Source organism: Choloepus didactylus, chromosome 8 (assembly GCF_015220235.1).
Source record: "Choloepus didactylus isolate mChoDid1 chromosome 8, mChoDid1.pri, whole genome shotgun sequence".
NCBI classification, from domain to species: Eukaryota; Metazoa; Chordata; class Mammalia; order Pilosa; family Megalonychidae; genus Choloepus; species Choloepus didactylus.
Genome location: NC_051314.1, coordinates 27,479,933 through 27,500,685, shown reverse-complemented (window position 1 = coordinate 27,500,685; position 20,753 = coordinate 27,479,933). Strand labels below are relative to the sequence as shown.

The following is a 20,753-nucleotide window of genomic DNA, read 5'->3' as shown; positions in this document are numbered from 1 at the left end:
TTTTCCCCTTAGGATCTACTATTTCTTTTGATTTTATATAATGTATCATTTTCCAAAATAAAGTTTTAAAGATTTATATGCTCCTTTGTGTTTTTCCTATCTTACTTTAGGTGTTCCTCATTCTAAATTATTGTTTTAATGTTTATATTTTATATCTCTAGCCCATCTGGAATTTATTTTTGTATATATAGGAGAGGGATCTATTTTAGCTCCCATTCAGAGGTTCGATCGTGTCATCTCCATTTACTAAATAAAGCAACCTATTAAATTTCAAAGCCACCTTGTCATATATTAAGTTCCCTTATTTATTTGAATGTAATTCTGGATATTATTTTGTTCTACTGATTTAGAATTCTTTCCAAACTATAGTATTTTTTGAACAATTTCAAGGATTTATACCATATCTGCTAACATTTGTAACTGTCATTTGCTTGCTATTTTCCTTGTATTGACTCACTTATTTTACTTAAATACATTTTAATATAAAAACTTTACATCATTTTTGTACATTAAAATAAATACATAGCTTTAAATTTTTAAACATTCATTTGTATACCTCCAAAATATCTCATATGCCAGCAATAGTACAAGTATAGTTATTAGGGAAACATTTGTGAATCTGTTTGTTGTTTCTTTTGCCACTGCCATACTGTTTTAAATATGGTCACTTTATGATAACTCTTATTATCCATTAAGTTTGTTCTTGTATTGGTTGGGTCTTCTGGGAAGCAGACACTGAGATAGATGTGCAAGATATTTACTGGGAGTAATGTTTGCGAAAGGTAAAGTGAAGAAGGAGCAGGAGTAGGCTGGAAGAGCTTTCAGACTGTGATGCAGGTCTCTCTGTGAAAGGAGAGGGGGAAGGAATCAAGGGTTGAACAGGAAGAGGCTTAGACTGTGGTGCTGTTGTGAGAAAGTCTTCGCTAGCCCAGAGGGGAGCTTCAAGGTAAATGCTGCCCACTGAGGGGTCCTGTGTTGGGCATAAATGACCATCCCCTAATGCCCTCATTATGCTGAGTCATTATCTGGGAGCTGCCCAGGAAGAGCATAGTCATGGCTCAAGGTGGCAGATTGCAAAAGTGCTGCATGTGGAGGCTTCCACTAACTGCCCTCCTCATAGGGGATCCTCAACCTCATTCTTCTTCTTCTTCTTTTTTTTTTTAAACGCAATTCTATTGAGATATATTCACATAACATACAATCCTCCAAAGTGTACAGTCAGTTGTTCACAGCATCACCACATAGCTGTGTGTTCATCAGCACAATCAATCCCCAAACATTTTCATTACTCCAAAAAATAAAGTAAAAATTAAAATAAAAAAAGACATCCAAAAGGTTCCATTCCCTTCCTCCCCCCATTGTCATTTGCTTTTTTTTAACACTCAGTCATTGTCTTTTTTAACTTTATCAAAAAATTAAAAAGCAAACAATAAAAAACAACATTTCAAACAAAACGGAAACAAAGGAATAAGAAAAACAAATAATCTAAAATAACTACATTGCTTCCAACATGTTCCTACCCTACCCCAAGAAAATAAACCAACTGTAACCAAAGGAAAAAGAAAAACAAATAACCTAAAATAACTGCATTGCTTCCGACATGTTCCTACCCTACCCCAAGAAAATAGACAAACTATAACCAAAGGAACAAGAAAAACAAAAAACCTAAAATAACTACATTGCTGCCAACTTGTTCCTACCATGCTCCCCCAAAATTAACAAACCAGTCGTTCCTGAGCATTCCCATAACATTAAGTTTACCCTCCCTCCATAACTTAGCTGTTCTTATTAGATTATCATTCCCTCTTCACTAGTTGCTGTCTATCGCTAGGTCCCCTATATTCTACAATATAAACCATTTATTTTACATTTTTCACAGAGTTCACATTAGTGGTAACATACAATATCTCTCTTTTTGTGCCTGGCTTTTTTCATTCAGCATTATGTTTTCAAGGTTCATCCATGTTATCATATGTTTCACGACCTCGTTCCTTCTTACTGCCATGTAGTATTCCATCATGTGTCTATACCACATTTTGTTTATCCACCAAGTTCATTCTTGACGGCAGGTCTGAGCAGTCTTCCTCCATGACTGCCACGGTCTACCCCTTATGCGGTATGGATCCAATTCTCCATCCATGTAAAGGGAGTAATCCTCCTGGGTCCACGTGGGTCATTCTTTCTGAGGGAAAACTTGGAAGAGGAAAGTTCTTGGGAGAAAGTACAGTCCTCATGTCTGCAGATGGCTTCAGGGATGCTACTAGTACTCATCACCTCCCTTCTCCACAATTCATCCTAAATTCCTCTTGTCCCCAACCACCTCTGCTGATCTTGGTGGATTTCCTGGTAGCATGAGCCAAACCTGCATTTTGGAGGGATCTGAGCCCCAGGAAAGTATACCCTTATCAGACCTGGGCTGCTGCATTTGTCCATTCACAGTCACAATGGGACAACAAGAACTACCATAATTATTCACCTGAGCTCCACACTGATTTCTTCCTGCCCCCATTGAGTAATGACAACCCTATTTCTTCCTGCTGATCAGAATAAATTACCCCTGTCAAGATGGTAAATTTTCTTGTGTGCTGGTGATTAAAAGTGCCCCCGTGACAACTGTAGCTTTTAGTTCAATGGGACCCTTGCTGTGTCCCAGGGCAAGGATGCACTCCCTTTGGGGACCAGGACCTCTAGCCCTGCCAAGTCCCAAGTTGCATGGATAGGAATCACACAGTCCCTCAGCAGGCATTGGGAGTGGGGGCCCAGGGCTATTAATATTCTTCTCTCTTCCATAATAATAGTCAGAATAAATCTGGTCCAGCTGGACATCCACAGAACATCACATTACATCAATGAAATCCAGCAAGATGAGCAAGAGGTGGTTGGCATGCTGTATCTTTGGCTCTCTGACCCATGTATGCTTCCTATTGTGGATGGAGCACCACATAAAGGACTCTAATTCTATAAGTTTCTCCATCCTTACAGAGTATTGCCTCTAAACAATCATTTTAGCTATGCTTTCAGCACTTTTCCCATGCTCTATATGCTGGCTGCTTCTGGATGGTGCAGTATGTGATAAAGCAAGTGGATCCCATGGCCATGGGTCACTCCCATACCTTCTTCATTGTGAAGTAAGTCCATAGTCAAATGCTGTGTTTTATGGGGTTCCATGCCTATGGCTCAGGTATCCCATAAGGCCCTAACAGTGATGCTAGTTAAGCCTCTGTAAGGAGGAAGGGAAACCTATGCCCAGAATCGGTGACCAATCAACTAAGAATGAAATACTGGCATTCCAGGATGGAAAGTGTCTAATGGATTCAACTTGCTACCATGAGGCTAGTTGTTCTACTTGAGAAAATCTCAAAGCACAAAATCCCACAAAATGATTAAAGAACCTTATTTTGACAAATTATGTCATACAAAGTCAAAAGAAAACTAGGTTCAAAGAAAAAATATTTGCAAGTCCTATATATTAAGGGTGCAATATACCTATTATCAAATTAAAGAGTCACATGACTTTTTGGGTCTCTAAATACCTAGCAGTTCAGATAGACAGCCCTTTAATACCTCTAAGTATTGCCCTTTCCCAAGTGCACAGTCATCTGAGTAAATGGATATAGGTTCATTGGAGGAATGAGTGGGAGAATTATTACAGAAAATACTTTCTGGGTGTTTCAAGGTTCTTCCTCTTGATGACCTGGCCACCTCCTTAGGCAGTAAGTGTCTGGCCTAAAGACTGGCTCAAGTTTGAGAACTTGGCAAGAGATCAAGACTTACCATTGATCAACCACCCCGATTTTATCAAATGCAGCTTGTTAATCAATATACACCTAACACTGAGCACAAAGACTGGCACACTGTAATGACTCAATAAAAATTCATCAAATTAATGAATGATGTTTGGGATTTCCTAGACATAAAGACTTAGGGTGATGTAGATAACCTGAATCAATTGACTGATTACTAAAGCTTTTATCTTAAGTTCCTACTCAGCCTACAGGAGAAACATTATAGGGAACTGCTCAAGAGAATAAGCTCTGGAATCAATCAGTATGGGTTTGATACCTGGTCATCGCTTACCATTCCTAAGCCTCCATTTCCTCATCTGTAAAATGGGTATAAAAACCTGTCTAATAAGGCTGCTGAGGGGATTAAATGAGATAACGCATGTAAAGATTTTAGCATGGTGCTTAATACATGGTGAGTGTTACCATTGTGGTTAATTACCACAACCCACACATGCCACAATGTAGCACCTTTGTCTTTGTTTATAACTGAGCCAAACATTCTCACTAAGCTTCATGCCACTTTGTTGGAAGGAGGGGAGCAGGGAAGTGGGATGCAACAAAGTTAAACTTGCCAAGTGTTTTGGTTTGCTAAAGATGCCAAAATGTAATATTCCAAAAATGAACTAGCTTTTTAAAATGGGGATTTATTTATTTTCCGAAGACAGGCTGCTGGCATCCAGGTTTCCTCTGTCAGATACCAAGGCACATGGCCAGTGTTTGCTAGTCCTTTGCTCCTGGATTTCATTGTTTTCAGCTCCTGCTTCCAGTGACCTCCTCTCTGAGCTTCTGTGGGTCCTCTCTTAACATCTCTGGGCTTTTCTCTCTGTAAGCTCTCTTAGCTTTTTCTGCCTTTTATCCTCTCATAAAGGACTCCAGTAGAGGATTGAGACCCACTTTGAATTGGGTGGGTCAAATCTCAATTAAAACAACCTAATCAAAAAGTCCCATCCACAATATGTCTACACCCACAGGAATGGGTTAAAAGAATATGGCATTTTCAGGGGTACATAACAGCTTCAAACTAACACCCTCCACCGTATGGATCCCAAAAAGACATGTTCTTTCCATATGCAAAATACATTCATTCATTCCATCACAATACCACAAAAGCCTTAAATCATTTCAGTAACAGTGTTAAGCATGAAGTCTCATCAAAATCAGTTACAGACATGGTCTGTCTTATGGTAAAAATCTCCTCTGGGTATGAGCCTGTGAAACTTAGAACAAGTTATCTGCTTCCAATATTCAAAGGTGGGACAGTCATAGAGTGAATGTTCCCATTTCCATAGGGAGAAATAGGAAGGAAACAGGGGTAAAAGTTCCCAAACAATTCTGAAAAGCTCCAGGGCATATTTCTTTGGATTTCCAGGTCTGAGAGACATCCATAGAATGGTGTTTTATCCTTGGGGCTTGAGAGAGTAGCACTCACCCTTTCCAAGGACTTGTGCAGCAGCCCTGCTCTCTCCAAACACTGAGGAGAGGGATCCAATATCTCCAAACATTGGAGAGATGGCCATGCTCTCCGTTCCATCCTCTTCAAGCATAAGGGCAGCAGCTAGACTCTTTGCCATCTCTGGGGAATGGGATCAACCCTCTCAGAAGAGTAGGTTGGTGGCCAGGCTCTCCCCAATCCCTGGGGAATGTGCTCCACCCTCTCTGAGAACTGGGGTGGCAGCACTCTTCCTGCACAATGGGGTGGCCAAGCGCTCCTCCATCCCCCAGGGATCTGAGACCCCTGGTGTATTAATACTTTTCCTGAACAAAGAGGCAGAAGGCCCACCCTCTGCAAACTCTGTGGCAAACTCGCCCTTTCCATGTGCATGTGTGGGTCCCCTCTTCTGGCTGAGGTGTCCTGGCTTCAGACCTCACCTTCTTTGATTCTGCCTTTGAAGTCATTTTTCCTTCAATCTGTCCCTTTTCTGTCCCTTTTACTCCTGGCTGGTAGTGGTTCCATTCATTCAGCTCTCACAAAACCCGTTGGTTTCACATGCAGCACACAGGGGTTCCAAATGTTAGACAGCAGGACTTTCCACAAATCCTTTCTGGATAGCTACATTTCCAATCCTGGCTGGTACTGAAATGGCTGGCCAGTTCCAGGTTTGGTTAAATCCTCACATGGGGCAGTATTCTCTGGGGACTTATTTTTGAAATGCTCAGAATTTTCTAAACTATCAATTTCTGGTTTCTTTGTCCCCTAGAGTTCAGTTCTCAGCTTATCCCTTTCCTCTTGCATTTTACTATAGGCTGTAAGGAGAAGCCAGGCTGCATTTTCCACATTTAGCTTGGAAATTTCCTCAGCTACATATCCAAGCTCATCACTTTCAAATTCTGCCTTCCATATGACACCAGGACTCTATTTTGCCAAATTCTCTGCCACTTTACAAGGCACATTTATTCCAGTTGGCAATGACACATTCATCATTTCTGTTTAAGGCCTTATCGAACGCACCTTTAGTGTCCATATTTCCACCAACAGTCTCTTCAAAGCAACCTAAGCCTTTACTGTCAAGCTTCTCACAATTCTTCCAGAGTCTTCTCCTTAAACATTTATAAAGCCATTCCAGTATTTTTGGTATTTGCAAACTCAGCAGCACTGCACTTCTTGGTACCAAAATCTGTTTCGGTTTGCTAAAGCTGCCAGAATGCAATATAGCAGAAATGGACAGGCTTTTAACAATGTGGATTTATTAGCTTACAAATTTACAGTTCTAAGCCTGTGAAAATGTCCAAATTAAGGAATCAAGGGAAAGATACCTTCTCTGAAGACAGGATGCTGGCATCCATGGTTCCTCTGTCAGATAGCAAGGTTCATGGCTGGTGTCTGCTAGTTCTTTGCTCCTGTGTTTCATTGCTTTCAGCTCCTGCTTCCAGTGACTTCCTCTCTGAGCTTCTGTGGCCCCTCTCTTATCATCTCTGGGCTTTTCTCTCTGTAAGTTCTCTTGGCTTTTTCTGCCTTTTATCCTCTCACAAAGGACTCCAGTGAAGGATTAAGATGCACCTTAAATGAGGTGGGTCAGATCTCAGTTGAAACAACCTAATCAAAAGGTCCCATCCACAATATGTCTGTATCCACAGGAATAGATTAAAAGAACATAGACTTTTCTGGGGGTACATAACAGTTTCAAATTAATACACCAAGTAAAGATAACTGCTGGTTAAAATAATCTCTTGCTTGCTAAACATTCTCTAATCCAATATCTAACTCCACACAGAGTTTTTTCATTCTTCCCCCTTGTATTAGTTAGGGTTCCCTAAGGAAACAGAATCAACAAGAGATATCTATAAATATGATTTATAAAAATGTCTCACATAACTGTGGGTATGCAAGAATCCAAATTCCATAGGGCAGGCAGCAAACTGGCAACTTGGATGAACGTGTTCAATGAACTCCTCAGGAAAAGCTTTGTTGACTAGCAGAAGGAGAAGTGAAGGTCCTCTATCTGCCTACCTTAAAAGTCTTCAACTGATTGGATTAAACCCAGCTGATTGAATTCACTTGTTGTGGAAAACATGCCCTTCATTGAGTGTAATAAGTCAAGCTGCAGCCAATTGACTGCAGTTTCTGGTTTATTAACCAGCCACAAATGTCCTTGCAGTAATGGTTAGGCCAGTGCTTGCTTGACCAGACACCTGAGTACCGTCACCTGGCCAAGCTGACGCGTGAACCTAACCATCACACCCCTCTTAATTCCCAAGAAGGTGTTTGGGATCCAGGGAAGCTTTTATGCCCTCTTGGCAGGAAAAGGGCATCCTTTTATCCTCTGTAGGCTTTGGAATCCTGTGGGCCTTAGGGTTCTTACTCAACTTAGTACTGATGCCCCCAGTATGCCTGGTCACTAGGAGCCCTGGGGCATTTGCTGCTGGAGTGTGCAGCCAGAGGACTATTGCCCTGTCCTCTCGGCTGGGCTGGGCTCCCATGGTCCACAAGTGCAGACTTGGCCCCACATCTGTGTCCCTTGGGATTCAGTCACTGTCTCTCTTAGACCTATGGCAGAGGCTGCCTGGTCACTTTCCTCCTCCTCCTCTACTCCTACTCTGTTCATGCTGGTGACCCCATGGCAGGCCCTGCTCAATTACCTTCCACATCCCCAAAAGATGGGGAGGGGGGCTTTTAATTACTTTCCAAACTACCACGGTAGGCTCCCTATGTCTAATTAGGCCATTGTTACCACCCCGCACCCGCCCTAGGCAGGCATAGGTGCTCTCTGTAGGATTGTGTTCTCTCAATTTCAAAATAAGAAGCCAGTCCAAAGCTCCCTTTGCATTTGGCTTTTTCCTCAGTGCAAGTGTGGTTTTCCCTTTTTCTAATCAACTACAATCCCTTGAGTTTCAACAGGAAGCAGGGGCTGTGTGCAAAGCAAGGGTCTTGGTGTCTAATCCACCCCCCCCCCCTACACACACACATTCTACACGCTTTAGCAATAGACCAGAGGAAGGCTTCCCTCTGGGTAGATTCCCCTTTTAGAAAATCTTCCTCCTTTCTTCGCCTAAAGCTAGTTCTGTTCCTCCCTTTCTCTGAGGTAGTAAACCTTTCCTAACCTTAAAGGTAAGAATGTTTTGCAAGGGAAGGAAACAGATTACAGAATACAACCTATTTGGAGGGGTACTTCTACAATATCATACCAGTTACATCTTCCTCCAACTGCCAAATTTGAGTGTCATCTTTCATTCTTGCCCCTCTTACATCCCAAGAAGGTATCTGGGTTCCAGGGAAAAGCTTTTGTGCCCTCTTGGCACAATTTTTAGATTAATTTTAGAAAATCAAGAAGCTACACATTTTTGTATAGCTGAGATATATTTAAATTTTTGACCATAAAATGTTAAAGCTCTGTAAATACTAGTGATGATGATGGCGATGATGATGATGGTGATGGAATTGAGCAAAAAGTCAGCAAACTGGACTTAGAAGAAATCAAAATGCATATCACTTTTGATTTTGGTATGCTGATGAGTACTTTGAGCCAGTCTTCAAAAGGGTCTTCTTTTTTAATAGAGCAGTTGTAGGTTTACAGAAAAATCATGCAGATAAAAAAGGCTTTTCTTATTTCAATTTCCTAACCAAGATACTGTGGGGTCAAGGACCCTGGATAACATCATGAAACCTGGGTTGTGATCAAGACTCTGCCACTACATTATGAATTTGGATTTGTTACATCTCTGATTTTACAGTTTCATCTTATGAAAATCCAAAGGATTAGGCCAGATGACCTCTAAGGAATTTCTGTAACTCAAACATCAGTGTGGAGCTATGATTTCCAAAATACTTGGGCTGTTCACTGTCCATAAACATGGAAGCAAACAGTTATTCATGGGTCACATGTCAATCACTTACTGGATTTGGAATACATTGCATTGCTATTATGTATCCCTCCAGCTCTTTAGGGTTATTAAACTTGATCAGAATAGAAAGAATCCCTGCAGGGTATGTCCAGTTTAATTGCAAAGACACAGAAATAATATGGCTGAGATTGGTAAATGCTAAAAACTCCTGAAAACTAAACACATTTATGCTCCTATTTGATTCATCGTCCTCCATATCCTTTCTTCATCACTCACTTTCTCTGCTCATGAATCCTCAAATTATCCCTCAGAGGGGATTATGTCTGAACATGAGCACTTCCCCATTTTGTCTTCTTGCCCTTCTCTTCTCCAGCTAACATCTTGGATAGAGGTCTGAACCTACCATCTTTACTTCTCAGTCTGCTGTAATCCAGCTTGTTCTTGTGCCACTCTACTGAAATTACTCTTATAAAGATTGTCAGTGACTGCTTATCTGCCCAAACCAATTTTTTCTTTTTACATTGTGCTTGATTTCACTGTAGCACTTGCTACCTTGGTGATTTTATTTGTTCTAATGGTGTACTATCCCTGTCCATGGATGCTTCGCAAGTTGATTTCCAACTACCTATCAATCATCTTTACCTAGGTATCCTACAGACACCTCAAAGGGTTGATTAAACTGTTGGATGTCTAAAACCAAAACCATAATCCTCTCGATATACTTCTTCTATTCCCTGGCTTAATTAATGATTAATATGCTCTGAGCTGGAGATCAACTCCACCTTGTCTTCAAGTCATTCACCTCTTTGTGATAATGATACCACCCTATTCATGAACCTTCACTGTCTCCTTGTTGCTTCCTAGGTAAAATACAATCTCCTCAGCATGTTTATACAAGGCACTGCACAATGTCATCACCCCAATCTTGCCAGCCTTATCTTCATGTGTTCCAGTCACCCTGGACTGCTAATCAGCCCCTGGACAAACCAAGTTCATCTGAACACTGGGACCTTCTTGATCTGAGGTATTGGATGTTCTATTTATATATCTCTTGATCACAAAGTGCAATGTCTGACAAATTGTATGTCCCAAATCAATGTTTGTTGAATGAATAAACCACAAATCTTAGATTGTTCCTCAATAAAACATTAATTAATAGAATTATGAAAGCAATCCCTTCCTCAAAAAAAAAAAATTGTTTTGGGGGTGTGGTAGGGGAAAGGGCGAACCCTTGCCTGCTGACCTTCCTGTCACAGTGTCAGTCATTTTTTAAGTCTTGTCCAATTCATGTCAGACTATTAAAAGAGCAACAGGCTGACAAGATTCCTTTTTTCCTTTCTGCAATATCTTTACTATGTTAAGAAATGAATCAGTGAGATCATTGTAAATATGAGTATCTTACCTCAGTTTTTCCACAGATGACTACAAAAGCATGAATTGCACCTCATAAGAAAACCCTAAACAGGATTGTTGAAGTAAATAGAGATTTGACAGAAGGCAAACTGAGAAAATCAAGTCATATGTGTTCCTATATTTTCTAGTTAATTTAGAAATTATTCATAAGGGAAAGGGAGGGGGAAAAAACCCTACATCATAAAACAAGAAATTCTTACTTTCATTTGTCATAATGGAAATTACCAAATTTCTCAATGCATTCTTTCTTCTTCATTCCTGATAGCATGAAAACATCTGCCAGAGAAGATTATGAAACTAAAGAAGTATCTGGTGCCATTCCCCAACCTGTAATAACCTGTAACTATCACTATCACAGGATATACTCAAAACAGTCAGGTTTCATTCCCATGAAGGGCTCTGGTGCTGCTTCCCTTTAAGTAACTGACATTTTAAACCTTCGCCACTTTCTGGTTTCTGTACTCAACAATAAGGGTTTAGTAGTGCCTCTTCTGAAATGCTAGTATGCTGCTGGTGTGTACAAATGAATAAAGACAGGATTCTCTAGGTAATAGTATTAAACTAGTATCAAGTATTCATCTGTACAAATGTTTTCAATAAATACTAATCATGTATTTTATGCTAGTGCTTGACACTGGAAATACACATACAGAAGATTCAGTTCCTGTTCACAAGGAGTTTAGAGTCAACTGGGGAGGCTGACAAGTTCACAATGTGAAATTTATGACAATTGAAGTAGCCCAGGATCCTTCCAGATGTGGAAGAATGGCACAGAAGTCAGACCTTGGGGCTCTCACAGAAGACTTCCTGAAGAAGGTGGTTGCTGAGGTGAATCCATTCAACAAATATTTATTAAGCACCTATGTCAAGCGCTATTCTAGGCCTGGAAATACAGCAGTGAACAAAACAGAAACAAATCCCTGCTCTCGTGGAGCTTACATTCCAGGAGAATAACCTGAAGAATGAGTAGGAGTTTGCCTGGTGAACAGTCCAAAAAGAAAAACAACAATGTGTCTTTAAAGGTGAATTATGTACAAGAAGTGAGCATAGCTGCGGCACAAGAAAAAGCTGGCTCACTGTTTAAATCTCAGTCTTGTCCAAAAATGTGCTGAGACCATCCATGCTGAAATATCCTGCCTTTGTGTACACAGGGGTGACTTTCCTACATATATGGGAACATAGCCTAGAATCCATTCAAAGCTCAGGGAGCAGTGCCATAACAAGACACACGTGCCAGGGGTGGGTCACACACACAGCCGCCAATGCTGCTGTGCTCAGCCCAGATCTTGCTCTAGGGCACTTGGTCATCATGTCTCCTTAGTCTCCTCCAGTCTGTCCTTATTTTTCGTGACCTTGACACTTTTGGAAGTACTACTATTTTATTGAATGGCTCTCGATTTAGGTTTGTCTGTTTTCTCATTATTAGATTGGGGTTATGGGTCCCAGTGAAGACTACCAGAGAAGTAAAGTGTCTTCATCACATCATATCTTGATATTTCATTATCTAAGCATTTATCATTGGTGATGTTAGCTTTGATCACTTTATTAAGGTGGTGTCTGCCCAATTTCTCCTCTGTAAAGTTACTACTTTTCCCTTTCCATACTCCAGTCTTTGGAAGCAAGTTACTAAGTCCAGCACACACTCAAGGAGAGGGGGTACTACAACTTTTAAAATGGAGAAATATTACTGCCATGAATATAAAAACATACAGAATAAATGAAGATATGTCAGGAGAAATGGAATTAACAGTAATAATTTTTATACTTTTATCTGTATCAAAGAATTTAGTAATGACAAATAACTTATCTGCCTAACTATGAATGCTGCTTTTGCAAGAAACATGACAATTTATTTCTAATAAAAGAAAGGAACTAATGCAATGTCCCAGTTCTGCTTCTATTAATGGTGGGCTAGGTAATTCAGACAACTGAAAAAACTGGGAAATTTAAAAGCATTTTTCTAAAAGCATCAAAGAGTTTATCAAATCATGAGGAGTTATTGGGCCAAGATCTCTTAAGACAATAAAAATCAAGAGAGGTGAGCCCAGCTCCTGGGCTATTTTTGACCAGGGTACCTGCTGGTTAGGAGATGGCACTGAGCAGAACTTTTGACTACTTTATAGGTAGGGGGACTAGGGGAGTAAGTGTTGAAGGCCAGGACTGTGGGGCCAAAGTAGGGGTGAGCAAGATATAATCACCCCTCATACAGACCACAATATGACATCAGCTTATCTGGTGGCCTAGAAAATCTCAAGACCAAAAATGGTGTGACCTTGATGCTAAATAGCAAGTGTCCAAATACAGGGAAGAAATAAACAAAAATACTCTCTGGAGAAAGACAACATCCTTCAAGACCTAAAATTATTTCTAAACATTAATTTTCAGCTACAATGTCTTGTATTCAAACAAAGATAACCTAATGTGGTGCCTCAAAGTGGGAACTCTAGGGATGAAAGAAGCCCTGTTTAAGATAGGTGAGCCAAAGGACTGCAGTTTCAATTGTGTAAATTTATCATTGTTAGAGGCAATGGAATCAATACAATACTTTCAAGTAATTTAGAATGTTTATAGAGATTTTTAAATGTTCATATCCTTTGACAGAGCAATCTTACTCATGAATATTTACCTTAAGGAAAAATAGAGAAAATGCTGAAATGTTTGTTGTTATTTACAATACAGCAAAATCTGGAAAAATATAAATGTTCAGCCATGGGGACAGTGAAGTAAATTATAGTTCATCAATTCAGTGGACTAACATAGAGTCATTTAAAAAGGGATAACTTGAAGACTGCAACAACATGGACTAAAACATTTATAATAGTCAGGCTATTACTACAATTTGATTTGGGTTATTCTTGTAAGAACCAAACAGAAATAAAGGAATTGAGAAAGTTGACCTGTCAGCAAGGAAGTATGGTGCTTTTCTATTGTTCATGTTGCTATGATATTATATTGTGAAAAAATTTTCAAATTGCATGTATATACTCAGGCATAAATCTATACACATACACAAAAATACAAAAATAAGAGGTAGCTGTGATATACTAAGGAAGTTTCCTTCGGTAATTCTGGAGTTTGAGGGCTTAGGAGAGACAATTCCTCACAATGGTTACGGTCATGGGTTTGCAGTCTGAAAGACCTGGATTCAAATTCTGCATCTCTATTCAGTAGCTGCATAATCTTGAGCCTCACATTCCTCATCCATAAAAGGGGATAATAATATTTGGGTACTGGTGTGAGAATTAAATTGGATCATGACCTCACACTGTCTTTCAATAAACAGTGGTCACCAAGAAAGAATGATTTCACCCTCAAAAGGACATTCCATCCAGACCCTTACTTTGAGTCAGTATTACTTGCTTCATCAGAAAGTCAGGAATCAATAAAAGAGGAGAAGCACAACTTTTAAAATATATCCCAAAGGTACCTGGCAAGGTTGTTTACTAGGACTTTTGCATTTCTTACCATCATAAACTTTACTGTTCCAAGGAAAGAGTATTTCAAGATCTATGGGATCCAGGTGTGCTTCTCAGGACTATTTGAATACCATTTATGTATATACATATATTACGCATGTAAGTATAAGTAGATATATGGTTAGCTATAATTATATACCTATTTTAAATGTATACATGTATACATACTTATTTTAAACAACAAAATGTCTATTACCATTACAGCCAGATAACTGTTGTAATTATGTTTAGATTAAAAAGCAAATGGCCAATTGGATACTTTAAGTGAATTACATAAACAGTAGAAGGGGAAATTCCCTTTAATGTCCTAATTCCTCTGCCTAAGGGAAGGTTTTTTTTTTTGTTTTTTTTTTTAATAAGACCAGTCAGTATTAGGATAGAAAAGGACAAAAGGAAAGGGAAGGGGAAGGGGTAGATGAAGGAATAGTGTGGTTTTCAGAACACAGAAACTAGGCAGAGATATTCGATGGATTGCCATGGATGACAACTTTTGTTAAAGGCTTTTAAAAAGCCTTAATTTAAAACTTCTGCTTTATTCAGTAGGGTGGTATCAAAGTTTGTAATGATGAAAAGAGGCAATCACCTCACAGCCTCAGTGATCTCCTGAAATACAAGTCTGTCCATGTTCCTTGCTTAAAACTCATCAACCACTCTCCTCACTACCGGTGTCCTAGCCTCTCTGCCCTTCTCTTCATTTCCTGCTTGGCACTTAATATTTAAGCACTTTTGTAGTTCCACAGAACCAAACAATTTCACAGTGTATGTATTTGCTCCTGCTGTTTCCTCAGCCTGGGAAGCTAGTCTCACCTTTCTGTGGTTATAATTTACCTTTCAAAACTCTGTCTCATCTGTCAGGAAAGCTTCCTTGCTCCCAGGTTCATCAGAATGCAAGCCCCTCCCCTCTCCGCCACTACCCCCAGCCAAGCTCTACTTTTTAAATGTCTCCTATTTAACATTCCAAATACTTGAACTTTATTTTCATGTGTCAGTCTCTCAGTCCAGATGTTGTTACTCAGTGTTTGTATCCTCATCCCTTAGCTGTGCGCGGTGCCCTGAAAACGTTTATGTGGCTGAAATGAACCGACTTCTGCTTCACCCAAAGACCTCAGCAACACAGGTAGGGCTCAGAATCGGTCACCATGCATGCAAAAGCGCCCCACGGCACCCAAATCCCTTTAGCAGGGATGGAAACGTATGAAGACACCGTTACTCATCTTAGGTCACGGCTCCAAGCCTGGGTAACGCACATCTGTGAGAGGAGAAAGGGAAATCTAATTTCTAGGAAACAAATACTGAAAGTCCGCTCCGGAGAAAAGCAGAACTGTGGGCAGCACGAGGGGCCCCCCAGCAGGCTCGGCTGGAGTTGAGTCCCACCCCGCCTCCGCAGAGTCTTGGTCCGCAGGTATCCACCATCCAGCAGGGTACCACACCCCGGCCCCTAGTCCGGGGAACGTGACGGAGCGCTTCGGCACAGACGCGCGCGGCAGCGGCAGCAGCGCGGCGGGATGGGGTGCCTGTCACCGTGCCCCAGGGCGCTGGCGGCGGGCCCTGGGAGGGACTGCCCTCGGGGCTCCAAGACCGGTACCCCGGAAACCCCGAGGGAAGGAGGGGCCGGGAGGAGTTAATCCATTTCCCCAGAGTTGCCCAAGGACTGAGACGGCGCGTGCGGGCCGGGGGGGCTGGGTGAGCCGGGGCGGACACCCCACCCCCTCCGCCCGCGCCGACCCCCGCCGAGCATCCGAAACAAAAGCGAAAGGAGCCCGCCGGCTGCGTCCCGCTGGGCTCCGGCGTCGCGTCCGCGGGGAGGTCTCCGCGCGCCTCCGAGCCGGCGGGGCCTCCGCTTTGTGACTTCACCGGTTTCGCAACAAGCCCGGGCCGCCCGCGCCCCACCCTTCCCCGGCCCGGCCGCCTCGCAGCTCGCGGTCTCGCTCGGCTTTTCGCGCTTCCCGTCCCTCCGGGGCCCGGCCTGCCCCGGCCGTCGCCGAGCCTGCCGTCTGACCGCCATCTGCCACCCGCCCGCCCGCTGCGGTCCGCGCCGCGGCCCCGCCGAGCGCAGCGCCGTCCACACCGCGGCGCGATGCTGTGCTTCCTGAGGGGGATGGCCTTCGTCCCCTTCCTCCTGGTGACCTGGTCGTCCGCCGCCTTCATCATCTCCTACGTGGTCGCCGTGCTCTCCGGGCATGTCAACCCCTTCCTGCCCTACATCAGGTGAGGGCAAGGTGGGTGGCAGGGACCGGGGACCAGGCAGAGGGATGCCAGGGGAGCGACGCTGCTGAGGAAGGAAGGGGCTTCCTGGGGGAAGAATGAGGGTCTGGCAAAGAGGACAGTGTGCTTCTGACAGCCCTGAGATGTGTAAGTTGGAAGAAGGTGTGGAGACGGGCGGTACTGACGTTACCCCGAACACTGAGCAGAGTGGCATCAGGAGGCGTTCAGCGTAGACATCGTAACTTTTAGATTGGATGTGGGACGGAATCTTGGGAAGACACTGTGGCGATAGTGACAAAAGGGAAGGTCATGATAGATGCCATTTATTGAGTGTGTAAGAGGTAGATCCAGGCACGGCGCTAAACAGTGCACATATTTCACTTCCACATCACGACCTCCCAATGAAGAGGGTGTCTAGGTCCATTTTTCATGCGAGGAAATTGAGGTTTAAGCCAATGACAAAATGTCATCAACGTGATGCTGATGTCACAGGAAGTGGTGGAGGCAGAATTCACACCCAGATCTGACCCATGCCAAAGGCAGCCCTAAGCTACCTCCAAGTCCTTGGAGTCTGGCTTAAGCTTTCCCCTTGGTTGAGCTGCCCCAAACCCCTCTGGGGACTGTATCCCCAAAGTCAGAGCCCTCAAACTATCAATGGTTTGTGACATCTCTTGTTTCGTCGTTTGGTGTTTCACTTTTCATGTATTTTGGCCTCCAGCTTTCCCAAGAATCACTTCCTCAGTGCTGGGGTCAATGTTTTGATGCTCTCTCTATCCCTTCAGTGCCTTACCCAGGGTGGGCATTTATTAAATAAGTGGTGTAACCCCTGTGGGTCTGCATTATTTGGTGGGGAAATTGATAAAGTGGGTGATAGCAAAGCACTTTACCCATTTATGATGGAGATTGTAGGTTCTCTCCCTCCCTGAAGGTAACAGGTTCCTGTACTTTTGTGCGTGTATGCTTGTGTGTTTGCGTGGCGTGGGGTAGGGGAGTAGGGGTGAGGTGAAAGGGGACTAGAGTTTAAAGATGCAAAGAGGGCAATAGGGAAAATAGCATAGAGAAACAAATCTGCAGTAACAGTTGTGGTTTTGCCCATGCAAGAAAAAATGTTCCATATATTGAGAAAACTTTCCCATCAGGGCCTGTGCCCCTGTGGAAACGTGGGAATGGTTTCTCATTGGTTTATGGACTTCAAGTGTCAAGGTCTCACTTCTCTCATTTCTGAAGCAGGGTAAATCCTTTGAGTTGTGTAAAAAGAAAGAGCTGCTCTCCCTGCAGTACTTTCTATTGAGAGCATAGCAGCTGGGTTTGTTCCAGATCTGAAGCTCAGAGACAAGCAAGCAGTATTTGCTTGATACTCATTAACCATGCTGTCGGGGACAGGGTGTGGGCCTTTGTAGAGGCATCTTATGTCGTTGTAACTGAAGACATTCAGGAATGGGGAAATAAGCTGACAAGACCTGTGAAAGGCTCAAATCCTAGACACACCAAAGATAGGGTCTTAAATTTAGTAACAAAAGGAACCTTCAGGACAAGCAGAATTATAAGAGAAAAGGGGAGGAGGTTATCCCCTTGTTGCCGGGAGTCATCAGTGGATAATCAACAAACAGGTATTGATTGTCCACCTGTGCCTGGGGCTTTGGGGTTGTTTGCTTTCTCTGTGATGGGAGCAGCTGGAGCACTGGATTGCCTTTGTCTTTTCTTGGAAACCAACCCCTCATAGCAAGGGCAAGACACAGCAAAGAACAAGATGTCAAGAAGCGATAGGAGTAATGCCCCAGGAGTCCTCAGAGATTCGTCCATTTGGCCCACAAATATTTGACCTTATCTCTTACAGCTCATGTCTGATGGCAGTGTCTCCTGCCCCCCACCCCAGTCCCACCCCCTGCACTAGCCCCAACAACACTAGCCTCCTTACTATGTCTTGAATGCACCAGGTACCTCCTACTCATGGCCTTTGCCCTAGCTGTTCCCCCTGCCAGAATGTTCCTCCAGATGACACCAGGTTGTCTCCTTTAACCAATTCAAGTCTCTGTTCAAATATTATCTTCTCAGTGAGGCCTGCTCTGATCACCCTATTCAAAATTTTATCCTCACATTCCTGATCCCCTGTATCCAGTATTATTTCTTATTCATCATTGCACCTACCACCTTCTAACAAACCATATAGTTTGCTTATTTATTATGTTGAGGGTCTGTCTTCCTGCTCTGGAATGTAAGCTCTGTGAAGGTGCTCAGGATTTGAGTGAATATTTGTTGAGGACTCTCTATGGATGTTATTATTCTGTTGCCAGGTCTGTGCCCCAGGGCAGAGCAGAACCCTTTTTGAGATGGTTGATAAAGTCACTAAGTTTGTTGGTTGGCAGGGAACTTTAAGTTTGTACAGTTCTCAGGATGAGCCCCCTCTTACAAGCTAATGTTGCCCAAGCAATCTGATGTTGCTCTGATGTTTTTAGCATAGTTGAACACTTCTGCACAAGAGCCATTCCACTTTAAATAAGAGCCAGGACCCTAAGGAGGCCCTCTATCCAGTATGACATCAAACCCAGTCAGCTTCCTTCTCAGATAATTTTCTTTCATGACATTGTTACTTTTCAATATATTGGATAAAGGGACAGATGACTCTTAGACATATGAAAAGATGCTCAACCTCATGAACAGGAAGAAAAAATTCAAATTAACACCCCACCAAAGCCATTTTTCATCTACTGGATTGGCAGAAATCCATGTGTTGGATAACACACTATACTGATGAGAATTTGAGGAAACAGGTTCTCTCAAATATTGGGGATGGGACTGTAAATTGATTCAGTTCTTTGGAGGGACACATACCCGTTGATGCAACAATTCTTTTGGAGATTTATGCTACAGGTATCCATGGCCATGTAAAGAATGGCATGTCTACATGGTTACTCATAGCATTGCTTTTAATAACAGAAGGTTGGAAACAATACAAACGTCCGTCAATAGAGGACTGACTAAATAAACATGATTTATCCAAAGAATACCTCAAGCGAAAGCTTTCTGTTCAGAGCATACTCCCTTATATATCAATGCACTGGTATGGGAAAATCTCCAAGAAACATTGTTACATGAAAAAAGCCAGATGCACCACAAAGTACACTACCATTAGTGGAAAAAGAAAGGAGAAAGATAATTTGTATTTGTACTTGCTTGCAAAAAGGAACTGATAAAAGTGGTTTATCTGTGTATGACAGAGGGTGAAGGTCTTGGTCAGCCAGACTTGAGTAGATGGGAAGGAGTAAGGTGAAAATAAGACTTTTTCTGTTTTTCTCTTTCTTTCTTTTTCTTTTTCTTTCTTTCTTTCTTTTTCTTTCTTTCTCTTTCTTTCTTTCTTTTCTTTTTTCTTTCTTTTTGACTTGTACAAGAGTGTTAATAGTATCTTTATTCATAATAGCCAAAAGCTAGAAAAAATAAATATCCTAAACAGTGGAATGGGTAATGTTCATACACTAAAATACTAAATAGCAATAAAAAAGATCAAGTGACTGAGCATGCGAACACAGCTTCTTGGACACAATGTTGAATAATACATAGACAAAAAAAAAATACAATAAACCCATTTATACAAAGTTCAAGAACCAACAAAACTAATCTTGGCAGTAACAGTCATAAAAGTTGGTACTCCTAGGAAAAATACAGAATGGAAAGAACACAAGGGAGCTTTTCTGAGGTGCTAAAAATGGTCTAAATCTTGTCATTGGTTATAGTTACATGGATTTATAACATAATTAAAAAGCATGCAATCTTAAGATCTGTATATTTTATGTAAGTTTTAATTCGATAAAAACCAAAAGATCCAGATCCTGCACCACCCTCCTACCACCATCAAAAAGAACAAACCTATCTACACATCTTCGGCAAAAATGAGCAGCCCTTGAGGCATGGCTCAGTTACTAATAACCTTAAATATTTCACCAATACAGTGAGACGAGTTTGTAGTTTGTGGTTTATTTATTAATTTTTTTTTATTCAGCAAATATTTATTTGAGGAAGCACAGAGAACTGGTTAAGAGCCTGGACTGGGTAATCAAAATTCCAGATTTGAATGTGGCTCAGCAATTTTGTAGTGAGGCTAAGGAAGTACCTTAATCCCCCCTCTGTGCTTTGGTTTCCTCCTTTGATATGCAGGAATAATAGCATATATCTCCTCATAGTATTACTGTAAAGATTATATAAATGGTGCTTGATACAAAATGCATGCTCAACACATGTTGGGTATTTGGTATTTTCACAGTACAGTGTCACTGGGGGAAGACACTTAGATAAATTGAGGCTTCAGTTTTCACGTAAAATGAAACATCTGGTGCCTAGAATAGTTTATCTGAAAACTTTCAAAGGTGTCACATATTCAATTGTTGCTTTCAGAACACAAAGCAATGCATTATAGAGACTTTATTCACAATTAATTCTACAATCTTGTTTTTAATTTTACATTTTGAAACATATTCAAACTTACATAAAAGCTGCAAGAATACTATAAGAGCTGCTATACATGAGTCACTGAGATCCCCCACTTTTTAACCTTTTCCACATTTGCTTATCATTCTCTCTTTATACACATTTGTATCTG

The 20,753-nt window shown here is 41.7% G+C and overlaps 1 protein-coding gene across 1 annotated transcript in view; it reads left to right on the top strand.

Moving 5' to 3' along the window:
- The first annotated feature begins 15,446 nt into the window (after window positions 1-15,446).
- DRAM1 (DNA damage regulated autophagy modulator 1) overlaps window positions 15,447-20,753 on the top strand; it is a 49,182-nt gene continuing 43,875 nt past the window's right edge. Inside the window, exon 1 of the mRNA XM_037847054.1 lies at window positions 15,447-16,162. Within this exon, the coding sequence (XP_037702982.1) occupies window positions 16,032-16,162 (131 nt within the window). The 5' untranslated portion in view covers window positions 15,447-16,031. The remainder of the gene's footprint in view (window positions 16,163-20,753) is intronic.